General features: G+C 37.4%; 2 protein-coding genes across 2 annotated transcripts; one reads left to right on the top strand and one right to left on the bottom strand.

The window, feature by feature from the left end:
- Window positions 1-1,530: 1,530 nt before the first annotated feature.
- On the bottom strand, window positions 1,531-1,962 carry LOC122655116 (cytoplasmic 60S subunit biogenesis factor REI1 homolog 2-like). The gene is made up of 2 exons (XM_043849351.1): window positions 1,719-1,962; window positions 1,531-1,626 (listed from the first exon to the last, which is right to left on the bottom strand). Exons 1-2 carry the CDS (start codon window positions 1,929-1,931, stop codon window positions 1,531-1,533), a joined length of 309 nt encoding a protein of 102 aa, XP_043705286.1. The 5' UTR covers window positions 1,932-1,962.
- Window positions 1,963-8,427: 6,465 nt separating this feature from the next.
- LOC122655115 (scopoletin glucosyltransferase-like) lies at window positions 8,428-9,401 on the top strand. Its single transcript, XM_043849350.1, has 2 exons — window positions 8,428-8,480; window positions 8,594-9,401. The coding sequence occupies exons 1-2, from the start codon at window positions 8,428-8,430 to the stop codon at window positions 9,399-9,401; spliced, it is 861 nt and encodes a 286-aa protein (XP_043705285.1).
- The last annotated feature ends 12,280 nt before the right edge of the window (window positions 9,402-21,681 follow it).

The following is a 21,681-nucleotide window of genomic DNA, read 5'->3' as shown; positions in this document are numbered from 1 at the left end:
TAGAAAGCTGAATTACTTGACATTCACTCGACTTAATATTTCATTTCTGGTTAGTGTTGTAAGTCAATTCATGTCATCTCCTAGGACACCTTATTGGGATGCTGTCAATCGGATTTTAAGATATCTCAAGAAGGCTCCCAGACGAGGATTAGTGTACACGAATCATGGCCATACACGAGTTAAGGGATTTTTTTATGCAAATTGGGTTGGATCACCGATTGATTGGAGATCAACTACAGGCTATTGTATATTTGTTGGAGGGAATCTTGTCTCATGGAAGAGTAAGAATTAGAGTGTAGTGGCTAGATCATGTGCAGAATCAGAGTACAGAGCCATGGCACATGCTACTTGTGAGTTGGTTTGGTTGAAGATGTTGTTGACTGAGCTGGGGTTTGAGAGTTCTACACCAATGCAATTGTGGTGTGACAACCAGGCAGCAATACATATTGTTTCAAACCTCGTATTCCATGAGAGAACTAAATACATTGAGGTGGATTGTCACTTTGTAAGACAAAATTTCAACATGGCGTAATCTCTACAAAGTATGTCAAGACTGGAGAACAACTTGCTGATATTTTTACTAAGTCTCTAGTAAGTGGGAGGGTTGACTATATTTGTAACAAGTTGGGCATGATTGATATATATGCTCTAGCTTGAGGGAGAATGTTAGAAGTATGTGTTGGAGGGTAAAAAGGGCAAAGACCCCTCTCGGAATTAGTGTTAGACAATCTGGCGCTAATACTGAGAGGGCTTCCCCTCTTCTCTTTTTATTCTTTTTCGGCCCCTGTAATGTTGTCCTATATATATAAAAGATATTTTGGTCTGGTCTCTCTCAATACAGAGAAACCAGCTTCTCCCTCATTCTCTTCTCTTTTCTTCCTTCTCTTCTTCTTCTTCTTTCTCTTATTTACATATTCCATTGGGGACTGATCAGTCCATCAGTCTAAATACAGGTTATGTTGCGATCCAAGAAAAGTATTAGGCACCCTAGTCCGCCCGGTCAAGCCGGTCTTTATATTACTTGTCTAAACTAAGGTATAACATGTTTAAGTAAGAAAATCAAGTACAATGAAAATAAGAAAAATGGATCAAAGCACAAGTGAGAGCAAGGAAGACATACCCGAAGGTTTGGTTGCACAAAAAAGTAAAGAAGAATAGATGTAGGTACAGTCAAAGTACATTGAACATGGATAACATCACGCATGAATGAAAGAGATGATGATGACAAGATGTTGAAATAATATAACAAGAATGCCATAATGGTGGGGACATGGAGAATGTGGAAAGATGTCTAATCTACATGCACGCATGAGGGAGAATCAAAGTATGATGGTGAATGGAGATGTGAACTTATTATGCGTGGATGATCATGGGGGCATAGGAATCATGAATAACATCCTCAGAAATCCAAGTATTTTTGAAACAAGGAATTTTAAAGTCTCTAAGCAATCAAAAACATAAACATTCCAATGCCTCAACAATCAACTCATTCCAAACAGTTTGATCCTAAGCTTGTCATCACCAAAAGATTTATATGTATATATCCATATGCTTCCTCACTGCTTCTAAGCTATTGAAGAAATGGCACCTGTCATTGCAATACAAGCACATGAAATCCCTTTTAACCTGTAAAAACAAACGAGTACATGATTAGTTCACGTAATTAAATGTGAAAAAAACAAAGATTACAAGCAATAAACAAGAAAACATTCCAGTACCTTAAGCCCAAGATAAGTAAGGAGGCCCTTGGGATCCTTTAGATACTCAATATCGGGGATGAAAAATACATGTTGCTTGTGCATGTGAACCATGCAGCTTTGTATGTTATCATGTTTTAAATCACACATAAAGCAACAGGAAGGTTCCAACTCTTCATCATCATCATCATCATCATCATCTTCATCCATGTCATCATTTGAGGCTTCATCCATTTCCAACTAGGTTAATGAATCAGTGCCTTCATCAACCAAATAGTCATCTGCGTTGATTTCCTCCCACTCTCTTCATTCTCCTTGTTGTTAGCAACCTCTCTTCGTGGGGCAGGTTTATTAGCAGCATGGCTTTGGAGAGGCTTAATCACTGTATCTCCAACACTTGATTGTGATGCCCGCATTAAATGAGTTCTTGATTTAAGATGTTGAGCATGCGCTTTCACACTTCCATAACCTTTGGCACATAGAGCACAACTGTATAGCATAGGGGTCTCCTTTGACTTATTTTCTTCTTGGGCTAATGCAGCTTCCCACTTGTTGGCTCGATATAACAACGTTTTGAAAAAATCTCATGCAAAGAAAGTGATTAGTCAAATTGGATAAATTTCTTAAATAGAAAGAGATTTGTTTCCATTTCCAGTCTACGGTTTCAGAAAATGTTCTCCTTCTGCTTGAGCTATTCAAAATTAGGTTCCTTAAATCAATGTGTTGCATGATTTTGGGTCTTCTAAGTTGCTAGGGCTGATGGTTTTTGATATTTTGGCTGAGGAATAACCACAATATTTGGTCCCCTTATTTTTCCAATTAAATAAAAAACGGTTGATCCCTTTTTTTTACATATATATATATATATATATAAAAGAATACATATATAAGAATATACTATCTATTGCTCACAAGTAAAAATATAGGGCCATAATGTATTTCATATTCTCCATTATATTGTAAATGATCTAAAATATTTTCAAAGATTTTTTGATTTTAATAATCTATATTTACTTCATTTTGTAAGGTAGGCAAACCTATTTAGACTCAAACTGTACACACAAGAGAGGTTGGGCCTACCAGTCATTGAAATATGGATCCCACTGAACTTGTCATATGATAGATACGCTGCCAGTGTTAGAAAACAATGCAGCATTGATAATATTGCTTCCACTCACCATGATAAGAATAAGAAAAAGAAGAAGAAAAATTACCTAATATATGCAAGCTGATGTGTATGTCTTTGAAAACCAATAATGATACATAGTTTGACACTAACCTAGACTATGTATTACGAACCTTTTTTTTTAAATCTTTTGGTAGAAGATATTAAAAACACGTGCATTTGCATGTGCAACTTTACTAAAAGCATGTTGTGGCAAATCTTTCAGTTTTCTTTTCTACCCTTCATTCTTATCTAAAATTCCATTTCATTTATTATTATTATATTATATTATTTAAAGCAAAACTGTTCGTTTATAGTTCATTCTTAATAATAATAAACTGTTCATTTATTTATTATTATTATATTATATTATTTAAATCAAAACTGTTCGTTTATAGGTCATTCTTAATAATAATATTTAAAGCCAAAAAACTAAACCTTTTCATTTCCCACAAAAAAAACGAAGTTATTTCATTCCTCGCTAAACCCTTTCGTTTCTTCTTTAACCAGTGTTTGCAGACAATAATATGATATTACATAGAGAGCTCATCTTCTCCATTTCTTATTTGTCTCTGACTTGGAGAAAGTGAAGGATCGAAGAAGTATCTTTCTCTTCGTTTGATCGAGTGTATAAGAGGAAAACATAGAGGTACATCTCCTTCTTCTTCTTCTTCTTTACTCTTCTAATCAATAGAATTTCAATTTGGTTAATGTATTTCTGCTCTTCTCCGTTTGATCGAAGAAGAATATTTTTATAGACCACTACGTTCATTTTGTAGTTTAATTATCGTACATCTAACGGATGTAGGGACCAGTAGTTTTAATTTCAGAATAGTTTTGACTTTCGATGAATTGTTGCTTATACGGTGCTTTTCCGTTTTGGACTATTTTCTCTTGGGCATTTTTTCATTGGAGTTATTGCACACTCAAAGATTTTTTTTTTCTTTGTATATCTATTTTTGTTCTCTACTTCCTTTGGAGGATATTTGGTATTTTTAGTTTCCTTTTCTAACTTGGAGACTGTCCTGTTTACTGGTATTTGTTTGCAATATGTTGACAAGTAGGATTGTGCTCCTCTTGCTGTCGTTGCTCCACTCCCAAATCTAGGATAACACCACCACCAACGCACTTAATAGTAAATGGTAGTGGTTCATCTTTCGTTGATCAAAAAGCATGTAGATACAACTTTTTCCCCTTAATGGTTGATCTAAGATACTCAAAAGGATACACTGTGTTACTTTGAAAACTTCAGGATTATTCAACCAAAATTTTCAGGACTTTAACCAACAAGATCTACTATTACTTAGGGGGTTTTCTGGGCTGTATATGGGTGATGATATGAAATTTCCACATTTGTTAAATTAGGTTTTTCCATAAAATTATTCTATTCTCCAATCAAGAGAACCTTAATCTGACTGGTACATGAATCTTTTTCAACCTCTTTCCATTTTTTATCCATTCTTGATTGAACCCTGCTGTCCCAATATCTCCACAATTAGGGGGTTGTTAACTCTTCTACGCTCAGTTGGTCTCTAGCATTTTGGTTTTTTGTAGGATTATAGATTTCTGGATGTATTTGAATCTAGATAACCTTTGGATTAGTCGAACCCAACCATTTACAGAAAAAATTCAAAATTAAAGGAGTTCTTTGGTAGATCTTTAACTATATTTGGACTGTAGTGGAAATTAAATTTTCTGTTTGAACAGAAAATACTAAGCTTCAGAACCGGTCTCGGTCCTATCCCGGTTTGTTAGTGGGTCAGTTGGTTCAACTGGTCATCAATATCATCCTAAACCGTCAAACGAAGTCAGCGGACTCTTCTGGATTAAGATAAAACAATTGGTTTTTATAATTATTCTTCCTTTGTTGACCAGTACGTTTATTTGGTCATTGGTCAAACCGAATGCTCCATCCGGTCTAGGTTTGCTAATGAACACACTAGCAGGGTTCTAGACTAGAAGTTTATTATTCTGTTGTATCTGTGCTTTCTATACCTGGTGTCGAGTAACCATTCTCTTAATATATATAATACCAATATGATCAACGAAGCTTAAAGCTTGAGAATTCAAACTTTCTTCTGATTAACTGGATTGAAGGTAGCTAATAATTTGTGTTATTTATTTTAAAAAGAAATATTAATAAGGTTTTCTTTTAACCTACTTTATAGCGATCAATATTCCTTTTCTGATACAAGGATAATTCCCCCTCACCCCACATGAGGCGTGATTTTATCATTCAATCACTGGTCTCTGTACCAGCATCTGGGGACCTTACCTCCAAGCCATGGTTGTCAACTTGTTTCTACATTTTTTGTAAATTTCTTTTTGAATTATTTAGTTAGATTTGTGAATGGTTGATTTTTTGTGTGTGTATCAGATTTAGTTTGGAGCTTCGACTTATATCCAAACATCAGTTACAGTGTCAATTGAAAATAGGTTGGGTTAATACAAAGGGAAAGAGATCACTGCCAGGGCCTTTACAGCCTGCACGTGTGGGCTGGCCAATGGTACCACGCGCAAGCATCACCCTGGATGGGATTTCCGCCTTTCCACGGGGCAGCATTAATTGTACTTTCACGCGCTTTTGTAGGATGAGGAACATAATCCCTTTACAGATAAACAGTTGTCTGCTTCCAATTAAGACCTAAGAGTATATTTTTTTTCTTGCTTAGTTATTGAAACTTACCATTTAAAATTTTCTAAGAAACTTATGTGATTACCTAATCAAATGAAAGGAGAAAGGTTTCTATGCTTATGATGCATCGAGTAAATAAGATGAGAGACGAGAAGATCAAAATACACTAAATATAGTTATTCCTCCATGTAACAATGACACTTCATTTTTCAGAAATCAATGAATTTTATGGAAGACTGAGTTCTCAAGCAAAGAGGAAAGGCTAAACATATTTTTATTGTGAACCCCGGGATCAAGGCATTGGTTATCTACTTCAGCCATACTGTTTACTGAGTTTGTGTTAACAACATATGACACCGAACACCATTCTCTACTCAATCCTATGTCTCTGCAATACTCTGATTTGGTTCAAGTTTTCTATGCATAAAAACTTCTATCATAATTTGTTCATTTTTTCATAGTTTCATTCTATACTTTGACCGATTACTTATGTCTTCTAACTTTGTTAGATACCATAGACCCTTTGTGTTAAAATTGCTTGGGTTCAAACAAAGAGCCATTACCTTTTCTACTGCAGCCTATTGCAAGGTCCATCGCACATGCATAGGGTTGTGGGACTAACCCGAGATTTCAGTCACAGTTGGGACCCGTCAGGATCTCCACTCATCTGGAATTTCAGCTCCATTTACATTCTGATTTTGAAGTTGTAAAGTTCTACATATCGAGCCTATACTGTCTATTTTCAATTTATTTTAAATTTTTTGTTTTTGCTTCAATCTGTACTGCATAGTTGTATTTGTGACTTTTTGTTTCATGATTTCAGTTTTATTCTGCTTCCTTGGCTCAGTTTGATTATGTTTGACACCATTTTCTCTCTTGATCCCTCATAGAGCCAAAACTACAGTGGAGATCTGTCGGTTCACCGTATCCCAAGGACGCCCAAGTGCAAAGAGTCAGGGAGGTAGATACAAACGTGGTCACTGGTAAGCATAAGTTCCTCCATCTTTTTCTAAAAAAAATATCTTGTCAGCAAACATAAGTTTGTTTTGCTTTACATGCCAATTGAAGAGTACTTAATAGAATTTTAAAAGGCAAACTTTGGGAAAAATATCAAAGAATTTCAATTTTGCTGGTAACAATTACCCACGGTAGGCAGTATTTTGACTTTTGTTGGCTTGTATTACTTATGTTCCATTCTGTTATGCATTCTTCAAAATTTGAGTATGAATGGTGTTACACTCCATCTTGGTGTAAACCCCCAGAAAGGAGGTGGAAGTACAAGCAAATACCCCACCGATCATAGTCTTTCATCGGCAACTATCACTCTATCTATAATTTTTTTTATTTACATATAGTTGCATTAATAGAATTATGTTTTCTCCATAGGTTGGCCTGAGCTGCCAAGCTTTTTGCATTTTTTGCCTATTAGGTTTGCTGGTGTTGTCCTCCTTTTACATTAATGTTCTTTTTAGGTAACACAATCTTTACTAGATCCAATTTGAACCACTGGGAAATCATGCACTAGGTGAAAATGATAGTTGCAACTCTTTATTTTTCTTCAAATAGCAATATGATTTATTTCAATTCCTTTATTCTTTAACCCTATCCTAAAACCCTATGCATTCTTAATTTGTAGGATTCTTCATCTTTAATCCCTAATCACCTAACTCTCCTATTTCATCCAGGGTTCAGGATTCCAGCAAGCTTTATGGCATTTGGATGATGAGGGCTAAAGTTAATGATCAAAAAAATGTCCCAGGATTCCAGCAAGCTGTGCTGGTTATTCTGCATGTTATCATATACATACTAGGGATTGGTGACAGGTAATCATTTTAGCTCTGTACTATGAAATGTAAAGAAATCATCTCAATGCCTCCATGTACGTACTGGAGATAGCACTAGATCCTGCTACATTTTAGAACCATAGCTTTTGGAGTTTTGTTATAGAAGTTCTCTAGAATGTTAAAAACTTCAAAACATAACATGAAAAGGGTGGGATTTGAAAGGATATTTTACATCAGATCATCCTGTATTATGAAATATTTAGGGAAAATTTGAAGAAAAAACAAAGCATCTACCATGGCCATTATAGTTGAACTTGGCAGCTGAATCATGATGAACTTCAGAACTTACGGAGCCATAATTTTACTTCGTTTGGAATGTTTATGCTTAACAGTGTGACACTGTGACTAAGCTCCAATGTGTTCGTGTCACCCACTTAAGGGAGCATCTGTGTGTCCGTTCGACCATTTTTTATTGAAGGGCATGTGTTTCTATGGGAATTGGCTATTTAGAGTAGTTATTCAGTCATTAATTTATTTTTTTTTATATTTAATTTCTCTCATCTTCTTTGTTTAATTTTTGTTTGGATCTGGTCTGAGTTTGTTCTCTTTTATTTGTTTATGAGATAGTTTTTAAGGATAATTTACACATACCATCCTTGAGGTTTGACGAAAGGATAATTTTACCTCCCAGTTTTGAAAAATTCTGTGTATCCCCTCTGAGGTTTGCAAACAGTAACAAATAAGTCCATTCCGTCAGTTCATGACTAACACTGTCACAAATAAGAGATGAACTGACAAAATTACCCTTACAAGAAAAAAAAAAAAAAACCTGCAACTCATCTTCCCCAAATCGATTGGGGAAGATGAGTTGTAGGTATCCTGAAAATCTTCTCTCTTCGTTGGATATTATTGATTTCTGAAGAGGAAGCAAAGACAGGTATGAACTCGACCCATCATCTAACCTATCTTTTTAATCGTAGCTGAACTGTGATTATTATTTGTAGATTGGATCATGAAGAACTTACTCTTACTCATAATCGTAATTGGGCTTATCCTAACATCTCTGAGAGTGCACGGATGCAAAATCTGAAAGGCACAACAAGAACCCTAGTTCATCTGAAGCTCATGGAAGGAAGTTAGGAGACCATGGCATCAGATTTGGCTGAGAAAACTGGTCAGTGTGAAGATCCCACAGTTGGGTATCCGGTGGCAATAGGAGGAGATTTAGTTGAATTAGGGTTATTGAGAGAGCCCAGATTAGGGTAATTAATAAAGAGGCGAGATGTAAGAGAGTGGTTAGGTATTGGGATAGAAATGAATGCCCTACCCCGATTGTTGAACGGGATAGAAATTTTGGTGTCGAAATCGGGTTTCAACAAATCCGATTCCCCTCCGTCGAAGTTGGCTTACCGGAAAACTATGAGAACGCCAGTTCTATCAGTGATCTTGACATGTTACTGAAATTCTTCAAAGATATAAACATGCTTCAACAACCATTTGAGGAAATACTTCAAGAACAACGCCCCGATTGCGTCGTTGCAGACATGTTCTTCCCTTGGGCAACTGATGTTGCAGGCAAGTTTGGAATACCAAGGATTGTCTTCCATGGATCAAGTTTCTTCTCTCTGTGTGTACAAGATAGCTTGAGTCGCTATAAACCTCATGCCAATATTGCTTCTGATTTGGAGGCCTTTGTGGTGCCTTGCGTCCCTGACCAGATAGAGATGACAAGCTCAAAGCTTCCAGATGACCTTCAAGATCCAAAAAATATCGGTGAATTGCATAAAAGTATTTGGAATTCAGATGAAAGGTGCTATGGAACTCTGATGAACAGCTTCTATGAGTTGGAGCCAGCTTATGCAGAGCACTACAGGAAGGCCATGGGAAGGAAGGTATGGCACATAGGTCCAGTTTCTTTCAGCAATATGGACTTTACAGAGAAGGCACAAAAAAGGGGAAACAGAGCTGCCATAGATGAACACGAGTGCTTGCGTTGGCTAGACTCTAAGGAACCTAATTCGGTTCTCTTTGTGTGTTTTGGGAGCATGCCTCGCTTCAATTCTACTCAGCTACGTGAGATTGCTATGGGTCTTGAAGATTCAGGTCATCCATTCATCTGAGTTTGCAGGTTTTTTTTTTTTTTGTTTTTTTCTTTTCTTGTAAAGGTAATTTTGTCAGTTCATCTCTTTTTTTTTAACACTATTAGTCATGAACTAACGGAATGGGCTTATTTGTTACTGTTTGCAAACCTCAGGGGGTACGCAGAATTTTTCAAAACTGGAGGGTAAAATTATCCTTTCGTCAAACCTCAGGAATGGTATGTGTAAATTACCCTAGTTTTAACTATATACAACTGTCCAAATAACTTGTTTTGTTGTGTTGAGCAAATGTTATGCTCTTGTTGTAAGCAGTTCTAATATATGTTAAAAAGCACTGAAAACTTGTATATATGCAAAACCAATTTCAATCTCCATGTTTGCTTCTGTAGTACTGTGTTGTTTATTTCTAATTGAAGTAGCACTACTAAAAGAAAATGGTCTTTTGAGTTTTAGGCATCTTGACAACCTTCTCCTTACGGATGATGCATGGGAGTCTCTTCCATGTGGATTTTGGTTCTGGGTAGGGATCCTAAACCATTCCCTCCACCAATGAAACTGTGCAAAGAAATGGTTGAGGCTATCGGTGGAGCAGAGAGGTATCATTTCCTTGTTATAAAAAAATTGTTGGGTTCAGTTTTTTGTTATGATAATTTCTTTGCTCAAATATATTTTGGGATGATTTTTGAAGTGGTTAGATGTTCTATGACAAATTGTGGTACTGGCATACTGTGCACTAAAGTTGGTGCTGCTGTGCACATGGACATGTATGTGTCTTCAGGCCCTTCACTGTACTCTTTACATATGAATCACCTTGTATCAATTTGTGGACTCCCCCTGATTGTAGGTTTAGACTAAGCTTGCTCATTCAATAGGCCACATTCCATCTTTGAACTGGTTCGATGACTGAGGTTAGATGCCTAGGTGAATGTGACAATAGTCACAATGCAGTTAATGTGCTACAATTCTAGCAATCCATTGTCCAGAATGACTATATGTTGGCTTATGCTTTATTTGATATCTTGTATGTTTATGTTAAATAGTTCTTCTATAATAGATTATGAGTTTTCTCCTGCAGCCAGTACTATACGAGGTTCAAATTCTATTGTTGTGAAGCGTACAACATCCTTAGAAAATCTAGCAACCTCATCTTCAATTTGTTCTATTTAATGGCTGGATCCAACATTCCTGACATAGCTTGTGACCCTGAAAGGGGCATTCTTAAGGTGATCTCCAATTCTCAATTGTATCCTCCAACAAGAATATGCAGATTCCTGCTGCCTATCCTAACTCCTTCAAGTCTTCTTTTGATGCTTGTAGCTTCAAGAGAAGTTGCGATTAGACTTGGATGACGAAGACTCCATACACTTTTTCCAGGATCTCATCAATGGGAGTGTTAGTGCTTTGTTCACTCAAATGGTTGAGACCATTCATCGGTGGGCTCAATATTGGCGCTGATCCTAAAATTTTCTTGAGGTTACAGTATCCTTTATTTATGACAGGTAAGCATTAAATTTCTAAAATAAAATGCAACCTTGACCCACCCGCAGGGTCGGGCCGGGCTGACCGTGATTGACACTGATCATAGGGAGGGAGGGGGAAAGAAATTGTTGGAATTTTTCAAAATATTGATGTGGACTTTTAGTCCCACATCGGCTATGAAAGGAAAGCTCATTGGGTTTATATGTGTTAGTAGTTAGTAGTTATTATTATCACATGTAATGCTAGAAGAGATTCTAACAGAAATGCATAGTGTCTCTTAATTTTCTATGTAATGCAAGTTTGGCCTGAGTCGAATGAAATCGTTCTGTCCTTAAGACAGTATTTGCACCCTCCTAATCCTGCAAAGGGTTGCATCAAACCGCCTCCCAAGATAAATCAGCGGATCATTCAGTTGCGAGACAGTAACACGTGAAGCTATCGAGAGATTTTTGATATATAGACGAGAGAATTCGTGGCCCATTTATAGGCCCACAAGGCCTGTTCGGATGGATCACACCCATTGGCTCATATGGCTTTACCGACGTGTCATGACTATTGGGTTCGGCTCCCTTGGCTGTTCATGTGGGCTGTAACTCTTGGGGTCAATGTTCCCAAAAAGATTAAGGCGACATACTGCGACGATGCGCACGTGCGAAGTGCAAAAGTGCGCCATCATAGTGCCACATTGCGCCTCACGCACGTGCACACACACGCGTGCACGCTCGGGCAGATTCTCGATCCGCTCAAGTGCACCTACAATCTCTTCTAGCATTACATGTGATAATAATAACTACTAACTACTAACACATATAAACCCAATGAGCTTTCCTTTCATAGCCGATGTGGGACTAAAAGTCCACATCAATATTTTGAAAAATTCCAACAATTTCTTTCCCCCTCCCTCCCTATGATCGTGTCAATCACAATAGCCCGGCCCAACCCTGCGGGTGGATCAAGGTTGCATTTTATTTTAGAAATTTAATGCTTACTCCGTCATAAATAAAGGATACTTGTAACCTCAAGAAAATTTTAGGATCAGCGCCAATATTGAGCCCACCGATGAATGGTCTCAACCATTTGAGTGAACAAAGCACTAACACTCCCATTGATGAGATCCTGGAAAAAGTGTATGGAGTCTTCGTCATCCAAGTCTGATCGCAACTTCTCTTGAAGCTACAAGCATCAAAAGAAGACTTGAAGGAGTTAGGATAGGCAGCGGAATCTGCATATTCTTGTTGGAGGATACAATTGAGAATTGGAGATCACCTTAAGAATGCCCCTTTCAGGGTCACAAGCTATGTCAGAATGTTGGATCCAGCCATTAAATAGAACAAATTGAAGATGAGGTTGCTAGATTTTCTAAGGATGTTGTACGCTTCACAACAATAGAATTTGAACCTCGTATAGTACTCGGCTGCGGAGAAAACTCATAATCTATTATAGAAGAACTATTTAACATAAACATACAAGATATCAAATAAAGCATAAGCCAACATATAGTCATTCGGACAATGGATTGCTAGAATTGTAGCACATTAATCGCATTGTGACTATTGTCACATTCACTCTAGGCATCTAACTCACTCATCGAACTACCAAAGATGGAATGTGGCCTATTGAATGAGCAAGCTTAGTCTAAACCTACAATCGGGGGAGTCCACAAATTGATACAAGATGATTCATATGTAAAGAGTACGTGAAGGGCCTCAAGACACATACATGTCCATGTGCACAAGAAGACCAACTTTAGTGCACAAGATGCCAAGTACCACAATTTGTCATAGAACATCTAACCACTTCAAAATCATCCCAAAATATATTTGAGCAAAGAAATTATCATAACAAAAACTCGAACCCAACAATTTTTTTATAACAAGGAAATGATACCTCTCTCGCTCCACCGATAGCCTCAACCATTTCTTTGCACAGCTTTCATTGGTGGAGGGAATGGTTTAGGATCCCTACCTGAACCAAAATCCACATGGAAGAGACTCCCATGCATCATCCGTAAGGAGAAGGTTGTCAAGATGCCTAAAACTCAAAAGACCATTTTCTTTTAGTAGTGCTACTTCAATTAGAAATAAACAACACAAGATTAAGCAAAAACATGGAGATTGAAATTGGTTTTGCATATATACAAGTTTTCAAGGCTTTTTAACATATATTAGAACTGCTTACAACAAGAGCATAACATTTGCTCAACACAACAAAACAAGTTATTTGACAGATTGTATATAGTTAAAACTAGGGTAATTTACACATACCATTCCCGAGGTTTGACGAAAGGATAATTTTACCCTCCAGCTTTGAAAAATTCTGCGTACTCCCGAGGTTTGCAAACAAGAACAAATAAGCCCATTCCGTTAGTTCATGACTAATAGTGTTAAAAAAAGAGATGAACTGACAAAATTACCTTTACAAGAAAAGAAAAAAAAAAAAAAAAAAACCTGCAAACTCGATGAATGGATGACTGAATCTTCAAGACCCATAGCAATCTCACGTAGCTAAGTAGAATTGAAGTGAGGCATGCTCCCAAAACACACAAAGAGAACCGAATTAGGTTCCTTAGAGTCTAGCCAACGCAAGCACTCGTGTTCATCTATGGCAGCCTGTTTCCCTTTTTGTGCCTTCTCTCAGAAGTCCATATTGGCTTGAAAGAAACTGACCTATGTGCCATACCTTCCTTCCCATGGCCTTGTCAGTAGTGCTCGCATAAGCCGGCTCCAACTCATAGAAAGCTTGTTCATCGAGTTCCATAGCACCTTTCTTCATCTGAATTCCAAATACTTTTATGCAATTCACCGATATTTTTGGATCTTGAAGGTCATCTGAAGCTTTGAGCTTGTCATCTCTATCTCACCGTCGGACGCAAGGCATCACAAAGGCCTCCAAATCAAGCAATAGCATTGGCATGAGGTTTATAGCGACTTAAGCTATCTTGTACACACAGAGAGAAGAAACTTGCTCCATGGAAGACAATCCTTGGTATTCCAAACTTGCTCGCAACATCGCTGCCCAAGGGAAGAACATGTTCCGCAAGCCACGCAATCGGGCGTTGTTCTATAAAAAATATAAATGTGTATATTATATCAATATATGTTTAAAGTTTATAATGTTTATATTATATCAATATATCCGGCGTTCTCATAGTTTTCCGGTAAGCCAACTTTGACGGAGGGGAATCGGATTTGTTGAATTCTCGATCTCGACACCAAAATTTCTATCCCGCTCAACAATCGGGTAGGGCATTCATTTCTATCCCAATACCTAACCACTCTCTTACATCTCGCCTCTTTATTAATTACCCTAACTGGCTCTCTCAATAACCCTAATTCAACTAAATCTCCTCCTATTGCCACCGGATACCCAACGTGGATCTTCACACTCGACCGCTTTCTTTACCAAATCGATGCCATGGTCTCCTAACTTCCTTCCATGAGCTTCAGATGAACTAGGGTTCTTGTTGTGCCTTTCGATTTTGCATCCGTGCACTCTCGAGATGTTAGGATAAGCCCAATTACGATTATGAGTAAGAGTAAGTTCTTCATGATCCAATCTACAAATAATAATCACAGTTCAAATACGATTAAAAGATAGGTTAGATGATGGGTCGAGTTCATACTGCTTTGCTTCCTCTTTCGTAAATCAATAATATCCAACGAAGAGAGAAGATTTTCAGGATACCTACAACTCATCTTCCCCAAGGCGGGTTCGAGGCGACAGGGCCAAACTTGCACCTCTAATCGCTCCTTCAGTGTGAATTTATTAGTATTCGTTGGTACTATAGTGTCTCTTAATTTTCTATGCCATAATTTTTTATGATATGCATCAATATTTATTGAAAAATAGTTTAGTACTTGATACTATTTTGCACATTGAGAAAGTCTCATTACCTTATAAAACCAAAATAATTTTCTCGCCAACACTTAAAAAATGCTTACTCGTGCATTTGCACGTGCATTTTTACTAATATATATATATAACTCGGGATGAAAGAACAATACAGCTTGAAAATGAAACAATTTACATAAAGAAGTTTTCTTTGGTTGCAAGTGCAATAATATAGGGGGGTTATTGTGAAAACTGTAACAAATTTAAATTTTTGGAACTTGTGTGATTTCAGGTTCTAATTCTGAGTCTATGGTGGCTTCGATGTTATGGGCTGCATTGGTCGAGGATACAGATGAATCTCTTGACACACTTATGGAGGATTCCAGGGATTCTTCCCAATTTGTCCTTTTGGAGTCAGAGGACCCCGATGGAACCCCGCACCTGAACTACCTGTGCCTGATCTGCTGTCTGGATAGCATGCAGAACATTTCCATTAATTAAACTCATTGTAAGTATGATTTAAATTGTATTTTATAATGTATTGTACGACCAATTAGAGTTATAGGGGTATTTTAGTTAATTTACCTCTGTGGGACCCACATCCCCAGTGGAGAATCCTATTTTCAGTAGTTACTCGTATTCAGATTACCCCTGATGTCATATGACATCATTTTATAATTAGATTAAGATAATAAGTACAAAATTCTAATTAAAATCAGTTTTAGGAATTAGTTTTAGAAAACAGATTTTATAAACAATTAAGGCAAACAACCCCTTAACTTAACCACTATATATATAAGTCCTATTTACTATTCTCATATCCTAAAGACTTAGAACTAGAAACGATTCAGTCTTGGGAGCCTTAGAGAAGAGATAAAAGAGAAGGAGAAAAGAAAGGAAGAAGAAGGGAAAGTGAGGTCTACACTTGGAGCTTTAGATTGGAACTTGAAATTGGAGCTTGGAAGTACAATTTGAGACTGCCTTCACCTCTGTCTACTGCTGAATTAAGGTAAGTCATCAAGAACCTGTTGTACCCATCTTCTTCTCTTGTTTTCTCTATCTCTAATTAAGTCTATAGTAAAATTCTGCCATTAAAGCTTAAACCTATTGGTTTAATAGACTAAGACCCATCCCTAACATTTTAATAAGACCCAATTGGGGTTTAGATATTGAATTAAGTTATATATCTCCTGATGTACTTCAAATTACAGCTGAAACATGAAACCTATTGAACCCAATAGTGAATTAGGTTAATTTGATCAATTTCTCAAATTGATTAATGGTTTTGAATTGAATCAACCCAATTCTGTTGACCCATCTTAAATACAGCCTAGAACATAAAATTGAGGCCATGCATGCAAGGATCCATGCACCAAGACCAAAACTCCCAAATCTGGATTTTGAATCGGATGTAAAACCAGGGTTTGAACCGGTCGATCGGTTCACCTGGCCTTTGAATCTGATTTAGTGTTTTTGGACAGAAATGCCCTTAAACCCTTGGTTAGAACTCAGACGGTCTCCTGACCCTAATACTTGATGTTTTCTATTGTTTTAGGATTGTATTTGGGCTGTGTACTTTGTTCTTATCTATATTGCTGGGATCCTTGGAGGGTAGTTGATTTAGTCTAATCTACAACTTCAGGTAAGGGAATTTGACTTAATTTATGAGTATTTGTTGCCTTAATTTCTACTTGTTCAATATGCCATGCCATGCATTATCACTATTATTGTTCAGAGCATGTAGTTTATTAGCTTTATAATTTTGCACTAGACTGCATGTGATTAGACTGCATTGACATGCTGCATTGCATTGATATTATTTGATTACTATACAATGATGTTAATGTTGCACTTCTTACTCTAAAAATTGAACTGTACATACATATGCCATCATGACTAGACTGCATTGGGCTAGGATGCTTCATAACCCAGTGCTACGATCCTTACCAACAGGGGTTGAGGTGTTGGATAACTCGTGTTAGGTCCGAAGGGTAATATCGGGATGCCATTCACTGTCCCCATGTTAGCGATCCGCTCCGCTGTGGGATTAACAGTAGGGTCAGTCTTTGAGGGTCTGCTAGGGTCCGATGGTTCATGCTGGAACTGGCGGGTCTTCACCGTAGTAGAATGCTTTCACTCGGGTGATCGATGGCTGGATTTGATATACCGGGACCGTGGCTAGTATGCTGCTACAGTAGCACTTATATCTCATGCGACTTAGAATCTATGTTAGGAGCATGCTTACTTAGGACATTCATCATGGTTGTTATGATATGTTTGCATGCATTTCCTTATTGGGCTCAGTAGAGCTCACCCCTTGTGATTACCTTATTTTTTAGATGATCTTGTTGCTGTTTCTGTGGGAGTCTCCTCTACGCAGGATTCTCCTTTGGCTCCTAGAGTTGATGCTCCTCTGATGGTGGTGCACGATGCTTTGTGCTTGTGCGATGACTGCGCGTTCTCCTGAGATACTGCTAGATTCAGGCTTCTTCCCAACTTTTTGTTATACACTTTTGTATAGTTTATGTTAATAAGTCTTTTGTTTAACTCTTTTGTTTATGGAAGTATCACTATAACACTGGTCTTTTGAATATATATATATATGTCTTCCTTTAGTGCTGCCTTATTTATGTATTTAATTGCTTTCGCTGCATTTAATTTTGTATTTGTAGATATGATTGCGAATAGTTCAACAGTTGCGATCCTGGTGGGTTGGTTGGATGTGTCTCACATCCAGTCACACTTGGCCCTTATAAGACCGAGCCGGGGTGTGACATTTAAGTGGTATCAGAGCGTTCATGCTCTATTTCTATTCGCAGTCAAATTTATGGTATAGCGGCTCTTGGACTCATTGATCTGAAGGTGAGTCCAGTCTAGGATTAAATAAAAACTTTAATTAAAGGACACTAAGTAAAAAGAACTTGATTGTAGACTGCAAGTTTGAAGATAAAATTTCTAATAAGATATATGTATTCGAGTCTTTACAAAATTTCAGCACTTAGGCTGATTTGGTTACATAGGTTAGCAAGTTGTAAGCTGGGGTCATAGCCCTTACAAGGAAAAGTAAGAAAAGAAAATACAAGGTAAAAGACTAAGCTAAAAAGGACTAGAAACATCAGGTGATCATTACGGTGGTGGACCCTATCCATGAAAATGAAACCTCCACTCTGTAAGTTGGGTCTCCACTGCCCCCACTCTCCCACTAAGCTAAGAAAAGCCCTGGTGCACTGCTCTCTCTAAGTTGTCCAATCTGCTAAACGGCTATGCCCAGGTAGTGCCATCACCAGTGTACTCTGGAGCAGCAGCGGAAGAAGAAGCACCCGAATGTCCAAATGGTGTAGTAGGCTGTGGCACTGTGGGGTGAACAACAGGCATGTGTGCTGGAACCTCATCCTCATCTAAGTCCTCCTCAAACATCGATAGTTCCTCCTCAACTACAGGCTGACCCATCTCGGTGCAATCTGGATGGCCCAGCTCTGGAGAGAAGACTGGTATAGGAATGCGCATCTTTACCAAGGATACCCGGTTTACATTCAAAACTTTCTTTGTGGCATTCTCCTCATCAAGTAATGGCACACTAAAGCTCCTGAATACCCTGGTGAGGAGTCGACTGTATAGAAGGTTCCTTGACCTTCGTGCTGGTATACCATAGTCCGCATGATCAAGTATGGCAGGCAAATCTCATATCCACAGTAGAGACTGTAGGTAGTGATGATCTGCATCAAGGATAGCTCGGTGCGGTGGTCAGACTTAGGAGCTACGCAGTGGCCGCAGATCCTAGATAGAACACGAGCTGATGTAATGAAATCCAACTCTGAAAGCACTCTATCGTAAGATACTCCGTTGGTGAGCACGGAGAATAACCATCGAATCTCTGTTTGTGCTAGGAACTCTGTAGTCTCGGTCCTAGGAGAACAATACCTCCATTCTCCCCTGTTAAAAATCCCTAGAATCTGGGTCAGCTGCCCTGTGTTGAAGGAGATCTCCCTCCCCTTCACATAGCTGGTAATATAGAAATCATTACCCTCGTGTCTGTAAGCTAGGTTGCTGTAGAACAACCAGACGAGCCTGGGGTAGCAATAGCGTTCTGGCTGAATCATAGGCAACCATCCTATCGCTTCGAACCTCTCTCGGACCTTGAAGGCCCGTAGATCATCGACGACTACTCCTCGCTCTATCTCAATGCTCCTCTCCAAAAAATTCTCTCTGAAGCGTATCTCTTCTTGGGCATTCCTGAAGAAGAGAGGCTCAAATTCTTCATCTAAGTTGACTGCCCCTCTCCTTCTTCCTCTGCCACCTCTACCTCTCCCTCGGGCTGCTGCCATTGGTGATCAAAAGCTGCAAGCAAGATGTTGGTAGATGGTAAGTAACAAGAATAGTTCATATATGTTCATATATGGGACAACAAGCCATATGTGAACATTCTTGTAAAAATACAACAAAAGACTTAAGCTAGAATAAAAAAAAAAAGGGAAGTAAAACCAACTATGTATATATGGTATATGTGTATGCATGTTGTAAGTTAAAAACTCACCATAAGATTATGGAAATATAATGGAATAAGTTAGACTAAATAAACAAGCAATTTTAGGCTAAAAATTTCATATAAACATTTAATCAAACACTTTGTAGGCATATAAAAACTTAGTTTTTATAGGAAAATTAATACTTATGAGATATCAATAGAAAATAGGACATTTAGGAGGAAAATACCTTAGGATAGCTATATATATAGTAATGTCCTTAAAAACAACAAAAAGAACCAAGAAATAAGCTAAAGAGACCATTGGGGCATTTTCTCAAACACTTGCTGTGCACAAAACTGTGCACAGTGAATGTTTGCATATGAATCATGTAGAAAATGAAAGAAAAAAAATAAAATCATGTAATAGACAAGTACATTGTGATAAGATGAACATAGAAAAAGAGGAATGCAAGAAGAAAAATGAAAACTTGCTGTTTTGTGAAGAACTAGAAAAATAGCAAAGAAAAATCTAACCTAGATCTAAGAAGAAGTAAAAGAAAGAGAAGAAATGCCTTAGGCAACCTTCCCTTAGAGTTTTAAGACTTAGAGAAAAGTTAGAGAAACTGAAGACCGAATGGGACTGAGAACATAAAAGTTGCAGGAAAATTTCGATTTTAATAGAGTTTGTTCACTGTCGACTGAACCGGTTGACCGATTCGACCCGACAGTGAATCTGATTCACTTCTATGTGTGAATCTGGTTGGGTTTTTGTGAACAAAGAATAATTTTAAAAATCATTTAATAATTACATAAATAAATACAACTTATATATGATATAATTTATCCAATAAAATAGTATTTATAATAATATGAAAATATAATAATAATAATATTATTATTATTATATTACTTAAAATAAAATAACATGCTAAAAATAAAATAAAATTTTATTAAAAATATTTGTATGTTATACGTAATTGATACATGTGTATATGTATGTAGGTATATGTATATTAAGTATAAAAATTACACAAATAATACTTTATATTGATTTTGGTCTATGATTATACTTAATATTACTGTATGTGTAAGTAATAAATGTTATTTAAATATTGTACATGTATATATTATTATTATTTTATTATACTATGTTATGTTGTATAATTATGTTTTTCTTTTTAGGAATTCGAGATGATGGCTTAACACATAACTGCCATTCAAAATGAGTTATATATTGAGGCCAATCGAGGAGTATAATTACAATCCCGAAAACATCGATGAGTTGAATCGAGTACTCGAGCTACTCACCAATGATCGACTGTACCTTCAGTCAATTCTTTGAAATGACGGCAAGTCCTTGATGACCAGGGACTTCTAGATCATCGATCAAAGGGTAGAATACCTTCAGTTCCATACCACTCGCATCGAATCTGTCCTCCACAGATAGACGGATAAACTTCAAGGTCTTCCTTGAATTCTGTTAAGTATGATGAATCATACTCTACTATTCTTGTTGTATTATCATTGTTGTGCACCCTATTATATCAAACTGATGCATGTACTGATAGTTTGATGTTTATCTTCTTATCTCAACTGATCATTATAGATGGACAGTATCTTAATACCTATAGGAGGCATGGTGTACAAGGGCATGCAAATCCAACCTCTTCCTCTAACCCTACCCATAATGATCCCTCAGCTGAGGGTGCATAGGCAAATCCTCATGATTTTCCCATGCGTGATGTTGCTGGCCTTATGGATACTATAATGGAAAGGCAACAACAACAAATGCAACAAATGATGAACACTATGGGTGAACAGTACCAAGCAGTCATTAGGAATCTACAGATTCCCCCGGCAGCCCCTGCTGTCCCTCCTCCTCTTGCACAACATAATGATGCTGAAGGTCGTCTTACGAAAGGTTTTTGAAGATCCAGCCCCTCACTTTTGCTAGAATCAGTAAAGATACCTTACTACCCGTTAAGGGGGTGAAGGAAATGGAAAAGGCCTTCAAGTTTCTGGGTTGTAGTGATGAGCAGAAGCTTGTGTGCGCTGGTTATAAGCTCCAGTATGAAGCAGAGGCTTGGTGGGACACTACAAGGCCTATCTTAGAGGCTGCCCACCCAGTCATAACCTGGGAAATTTTTAAAGAAGCTTTCTTTGCAAATTATTCCACCCACCAGGATCGCAAGTGCTGTACTCTATTCACAATTTCATTCACAAATACAGAATTTAAATGTAGTGGAAGCAATTAAATAAGGCAATAAGACAGTAATAAAGAAGAACTAGTGATAACAATTATATATATATGGACATTTAAGTATAACTGAGTTACATCGGTAGGTCACAAAAGAAGTAACTCAAACCCAAAAGGACTATATACAATAATCATTACAAAAGTGTTATAACAAAAAGGGATAGAGATAGCCTGATTAATCAGGAAGATCAGGAGAACGCGTAGTCGTCATATGAGCACGAAGCATCGTGCTCCACTAGAAGAGGAGTATCAACTCCAAGAGCTGTAGG

The sequence above is a fragment of the Telopea speciosissima genome, chromosome 3 (assembly GCF_018873765.1).
Source record: "Telopea speciosissima isolate NSW1024214 ecotype Mountain lineage chromosome 3, Tspe_v1, whole genome shotgun sequence".
Lineage (NCBI taxonomy): Eukaryota > Viridiplantae > Streptophyta > Magnoliopsida > Proteales > Proteaceae > Telopea > Telopea speciosissima.
This window is presented reverse-complemented; position numbering and strand designations above follow the sequence as displayed.

Coding starts and splice junctions, on each gene's coding strand:
- LOC122655115 (XM_043849350.1), top strand. CDS start 8,428: ATGGCATCAGATTTGGCTGAGAAAACTGGTCAGTGTGAAGATCCCACA. Junction 8,481..8,593: donor TGTGAAGATCCCACAGTTGG/GTATCCGGTGGC, acceptor GTATTGGGATAG/AAATGAATGCCCTACCCCGA.
- LOC122655116 (XM_043849351.1), bottom strand. CDS start 1,931: ATGGATGAAGCCTCAAATGATGACATGGATGAAGATGATGATGATGAT. Junction 1,627..1,718: donor TTACTTATCTTGGGCTTAAG/GTACTGGAATGT, acceptor TTGTTTTTACAG/GTTAAAAGGGATTTCATGTG.